The sequence below is a fragment of the Micropterus dolomieu genome, linkage group LG23 (genome assembly GCF_021292245.1).
Source record: "Micropterus dolomieu isolate WLL.071019.BEF.003 ecotype Adirondacks linkage group LG23, ASM2129224v1, whole genome shotgun sequence".
NCBI classification, from domain to species: Eukaryota; Metazoa; Chordata; class Actinopteri; order Centrarchiformes; family Centrarchidae; genus Micropterus; species Micropterus dolomieu.
The window spans coordinates 21,597,320-21,602,865 of record NC_060172.1 but is presented as its reverse complement, the minus strand read 5'-3'; the positions used below and the strand labels follow the sequence as shown (position 1 = coordinate 21,602,865).

Sequence of the window (5,546 nt, the reverse complement as noted above, 5' to 3'; positions counted from 1 at the left end):
AAGATGGGTCGAGGATGGGTGTTTCAGCACGACAACGACCCTAAGCACACCGCCAAAGCAACAAAAGAGTGGCTGAAGAAGAAGAACATCAAGGTTCTGGAGTGGCCTAGCCAGTCTCCAGACCTGAATCCAATTGAAAATCTTTGGAGAGAGCTTAAAATTCGAGTTGCCAGGCGACAACCTCGGAACCTGAATGATTTGGAGGCTGGTTGCAGGGAGGAGTGGGCCAACATCCCTGCCGAAATGTGCACAAACCTTGTCACCAACTATAAAAAACGTTTGACATCTGTGCTGGCCAATAATGGCTTTTCTACAAAATATTAACATGCTGTTTGTCCAGGGGGTCAAATACTTGTTTTTCCTCATCAGATGGTTATCAATTTTTATAAATTCATATGATGTGATTTTCTGGAATTTTCTTTGGGATTCTGTCTTTCACTGTTAGAATGTACATATGATTAAAATTATAGATCGTTGCATTCTTTGTAAGTGGGCAAACCTGCAAAATCAGCAAGGGGTCAAATACTTTTTTCCCCCACTGTATGTTTGACATTACTAAGGCTCAGAATGTCCCATCAACATTTTTGTTATATTCCTGAAATAGTGGCAGTGGGGGTTGTCTTGATTTTGTCAGGGGGGGGGGACATGTGGCACACACGTTGTTCAACACAACACCCATATTGACTATAAACACCATGCAGATTCAAATTCAGAGCACTTTCAAAGACTTGGGTTAAAGGCACCTAGACACTGTGTGTTCTGTGCACACACACACACACACACACACACACACACACACACACGCTGTACAGGCACCATGTATCTTTGTGTTGTGTTTAATGAGGTATTTTTCCATGCTCATTTGCATCTCCAACAGTAAGGCCATTATGTTGCCACATTTTCTTAAAATAACCCTGATGTAATCTTCCACCATTAAAGTGTAGGGACGGGAGATGCTATATTTGGTGCTGTATACAGTTGTACTACGGCTATTGCATACATATTTACAAAAGAATATATTCAAAAGGCACATACATATCTCTCTCCCACACACACACACTAACTGGTGAACTTCTGCTTTGAGGTGAACTGAGCCCTTATCTGCCCACTGATCAGCATGAATCTTATCGGGCTTGTTAAGTTTTCCTACCAATAGCCTCATTATAAATGTGAGAGAGGGAGGAGGGAGACATGTGCTTGACTCTGTTCTACACATCCTCTGTTCCCTTATTAAGAGTGCAATGGATTCCGTATACTGGCACAGTAAGATAAAAAAGGATAGCTAGGTTAGGGTGGCCTAGATAGGAGGGGGTCAACAGTGAATGAGACGGAGGTCTAACAGTCAAACACATGAGGGATAGATTTTAATGAATTGTGCATTCAGGCACAGCAGGAAAGCGATGACATCCTGCATAGTGAAGTGTAGAGGGGAAACGTGATGTTGGTGCTTTTACTAACATTGCTACTGCTGAGGGCGATGAGGAGGAGGAAGAGGAAAAAGGAGAGCATATACTGTAAGCAGAAGAACAGGTTTTCACAAGAGCAATATACCCACTGCACGACAGGCAAACTTGAAACAGGAAAATGACTAACCTTGCTTCAAGCACTTGAAAAAATAATAATAATCAGAATGTACAAAATCAACAGTTTTATTAGAGCATGCTGTTGAGTTATTCAACCGAAGGCCAGTTACCCACTATGACTGAGAATCACTCTTATAAATGTCACTTTTTTTAGGTCCCCTGGGAAAGATGCACCATATGGACAAACAACGGAAGATCTCATTTTGTGTTATATTGTTAAATATTGTTAAATGTTTCTGGACTCTATGTTGATTTCTACTTCTTTTTAGGCCTGTATCTTATTGCACGTACATTTATTGTATGTATTTTAATGATTGTAAAATTTTAAACTCAATACTCCATAATTTCTGTTTTAACTTTAAAAGCCTAAACAGGGACAGGGGTTGCAAATTAGTCATGGCTAGAAACCTGTATGCATGGTATCTACTTTGTATACTTTATAAAGCAATGTTTCATGCATTTGTCCCTGTCAAATAAACAAGAAATCATTTTAAATAAAATTAGAGAGTGTGTTGCGTCTTCCTAGGGAATCAATTTGACTCCACTGGACGAGCATTTGTTGAAAATGTATAGATTATCTAAAAACTCAAAATAATTAAAAATAGCATTTACACCCTATTTCTTTATCTGTGGACATAATTAGATTTAATTTCTAGATGGGCCACTTGATTCTGGTCAAGGTTTTTACATTAGGTGTTTTTACCCTGATTGGCTATTATTCTGATTTGCAAAATATAATCACATCATTTACATTTGGGCAAACACTATATTTTCATATTGTGAATATATATGCACTTCATTTCCAAGTTAGGCTCAGATACTGATTGTTTAAGGAAAACATTTATAACACATACTTAGAAATACTTCCACCAATAACTAACTTATATGCATTGCACCAATTAATTGTTAATACAATTTGTACATATAGTTAAGTTTGTAAGGTATGCCTCTCTGAGCTGATGTTTATCCTTTCATCTGATTTATTATCAAACCTCTTCTCAGGATGAGACTTTTCAAGACATGTGCTTCAATAATCATTAGCCAAAAATAATGACGAGATTATAGTCGTGGTTGACTATGTTCTTAAGTTTTGAGAGGCATTTTTACTGAAGCACGCAGCTGAAAGAAAAGAAAGGTTATATCATCTCAAAAAAACCCTCTTCTCTCTGACCCTCTCTGATCCATAATCCATCCTGACTGCCATCCTGCAGACACAGGGAGTGATGGAGAAGAGTTTGATCGTTGTAATTTACTGCCTCCTTTCCAGAGTCTGGCAATGGTAAAGGGCAACATCACACAATTAAATACTTGATTATAACTCTTATGACCTTGGGCTGTTCTCTTCAGGGCTTTTGAGCTTGAATAATTTACTAGCAAATGTTGACGATAAGGTCGGCTTTATGTGCTACCATTTTCAAACCAGAATACAGATTCTGATCTCATGCAAACCATTTTGCCAGAGTCAAGTTTTCCACTATTCCGGTAGTGACGAGTAAACACTGCAGTTTAGTGTGTTTACTAAAATCCATAAAAAATCCATTAAAACAAAACTGTGTATTTGAAAGCTGAAATGGAATTTGAAATTGCTGTATGACAATAAACAAAAAAGCTCCCCGGCCCTTTAAGGAGTGCCTTGCATCAAAAGATTGCAATATGACTGTTCTGGAAAAAAAACACAAACAAAAACATACAAAACACACAAAAATGAATAAAAGTACATTCAGTTTCAATTGATGTTAGCTTTGTCAGGCTGAGTTAGAGGCACAGCTGGGAACCGCAGCCACAACTCACCTCGAACTTTGCCCTTCGAAGCCATCACTGGAGTCCCCAAGTAGACAAGAGGGGTTGGATGGACAGCAAGAGAGGCAGATGCCAGAAAACAGAGAGGAAAAAGAACAAACACAGAAGACAGAGCAGCTGATTAGATAACTGTGGGAAGAACAGTGTGCCTTTATCTGTCGCGTATATGCAGAAACAGCATTGTCTTTATCTTGAATGTCAATCATGAGTGCTGAAACCCTCCGATCGTTCAACCCTGAAAGGGAACATCCTGATTTAGCTCGTCAGCAAATTGAGACCTTACAGTCTGGCACCTTTTAATTAGCCGCGTCACATCATCTGGATCATGCAAGGAAGCTTGTTGCTTTCTAATGAGGTTGCAAGACCCATAAGGATATGGGCATACTGTAGATATCATGTTACTGATTAATGAATGATGTGCTTCATTTGATTTCTAGTGGAAATTACAGAGTTTTTACAGTTGACTATCTTATTTTAGCTGATATCTATATGGCTTCAGTTGTATGTGAATATACAGGAAGTAATGATTGGTCTTTTGTATGCATGTGGGAGTGTGTGTGTGTGCGCTCAGGACAGACTGTCATGCTGTAGTCTGTGCACCATCATATTAGGCTGTGACTGACAGCACTGGAAAGCACAGGCAGTAGGGCTGAACGATTTGGGGAAAAAATCTAATTGCCATTTTTCTTCCAGATATTGCGATTACTCGCTCTGATTGGTGAGTAGGACCATAAAAGGCACGGAGCTTGTGATTGGCGAGCAGGTCTGTCACACAAGGATGACAACGGAATGAATTTGTAACTGCATGACTGTTTAAAACGGGTCAGATGCGCTGTATAATTAACCTAGATTTTATTTGGCATCTTTACAATTACCTAATCGCGTTCTTTCAAATCGAAATTTGGATTTGAAAACAATTAATTGTTCAGCCCTAACAGGCAGAACTGTCTAGCAGAGGATATGCCATGATATGTGAGGGAAAACCATATAGGCCGATAAATAAAGGCAAAGGGACCAGTGACACAGAGGACCTAACTAACAACAAGAGCATCACCTCTGAGACACCCTGCTGGTAAAAAAACACAGAGGAGAGCCAAATAAACAACATAGATGGTCTGTTAGTGTGTGTGTGTATGTGTGTGTGTGTGTATGTGTGTGTCTGTGTATTTGTGTGCATATCCCGAGGGAATGAGTCTTATGCTTCACACACACTGCTTTGCCAAATTGATGGATCTATTGGAATTCCTCCAGTGAGCCTGAAAACCTGTACAGTTCTAAGAGACGGCACCTGAAAAAGAATGAGAAGGGAAGAACAAAGAGAATATAACTGCAGATGCCGAGTCTGCAAGTTATAAAACTGACTGTGCTTGCTTTTCGATTACAGATTAATAAATCACTTGGTCTGCACACACCAACTATGGAAATTTCCATTTCAGCTGATCAACATACTGTAAATAGGTCTGAATTCACTGTGAGAGAGGGAGCAAAAAGTTTTCCCGGAAAGCAGCGACAAGCCAGCTGCTGGACAGTCCGATCACTCTCTCAACTCTCACATACATATTGTGTTGATTATATTTCGAGTCCCACGGAATCCTGATAACCAATTTTAAGTAGCTGATGGAAATGATTATTATGTTTTGTTAGTGTTATTTCACAGCTCGCAAAGGTGCAAGATGGATAGAGTGAGGAAGTGTGAAAGTGAAAGAGAGAATTTCCTGTGATTGTTTAGTGAAACTTCATTTGCACACATTTTTGGTCTTCACTGCATAGCATCACAGCATATTCAGTGGCACACTGCAGGGGGTAAATGATAAAGGGACTTAAAGCAAAAACAATCAAAATTATTGTGAGCACAAAGCTAGACTATTCCTCTCTTACCCAAGCGCACACGCTGGCAGCTGGTGAAAAATTCACACCTTGCTGCTGTGTCACCGGTCAAGAGGGAGAGGGACCCACAGAGAAACAGGGCACTGAATATCACATCTCTACCCACACTGCTTCCTACATGAGACTGATGGCTTTGTGAAATATTCCCTCAGCAAAGTCTGACCTCTCTCTATTCCGGCCTTTCATCCCTGCTGTCAAAGTATGAGTTCCCTGTCACAACTGTGGCTCTGTGATCTCCCAGTCAATACTCAAGGAGGGGGGGGGGGGGGGGGGGGG

The 5,546-nt window shown here is 40.0% G+C and overlaps 1 protein-coding gene across 3 annotated transcripts in view; it reads right to left on the bottom strand.

The window, feature by feature from the left end:
- The window catches only part of cadm2a (cell adhesion molecule 2a), a 221,271-nt gene that overhangs the window by 69,192 nt on the left and 146,533 nt on the right, over positions 1 to 5,546 (bottom strand). Inside the window, exon 2 of one of the 3 annotated variants that reach the window (XM_046039851.1) lies at positions 3,375 to 3,401. The exons of the other annotated variants lie outside the window; for them this stretch is intronic. Within the exon in view, the coding sequence (XP_045895807.1) occupies positions 3,375 to 3,401 (27 nt within the window). The remainder of the gene's footprint in view (positions 1 to 3,374; positions 3,402 to 5,546) is intronic. 3 annotated transcript variants of the gene reach the window in all.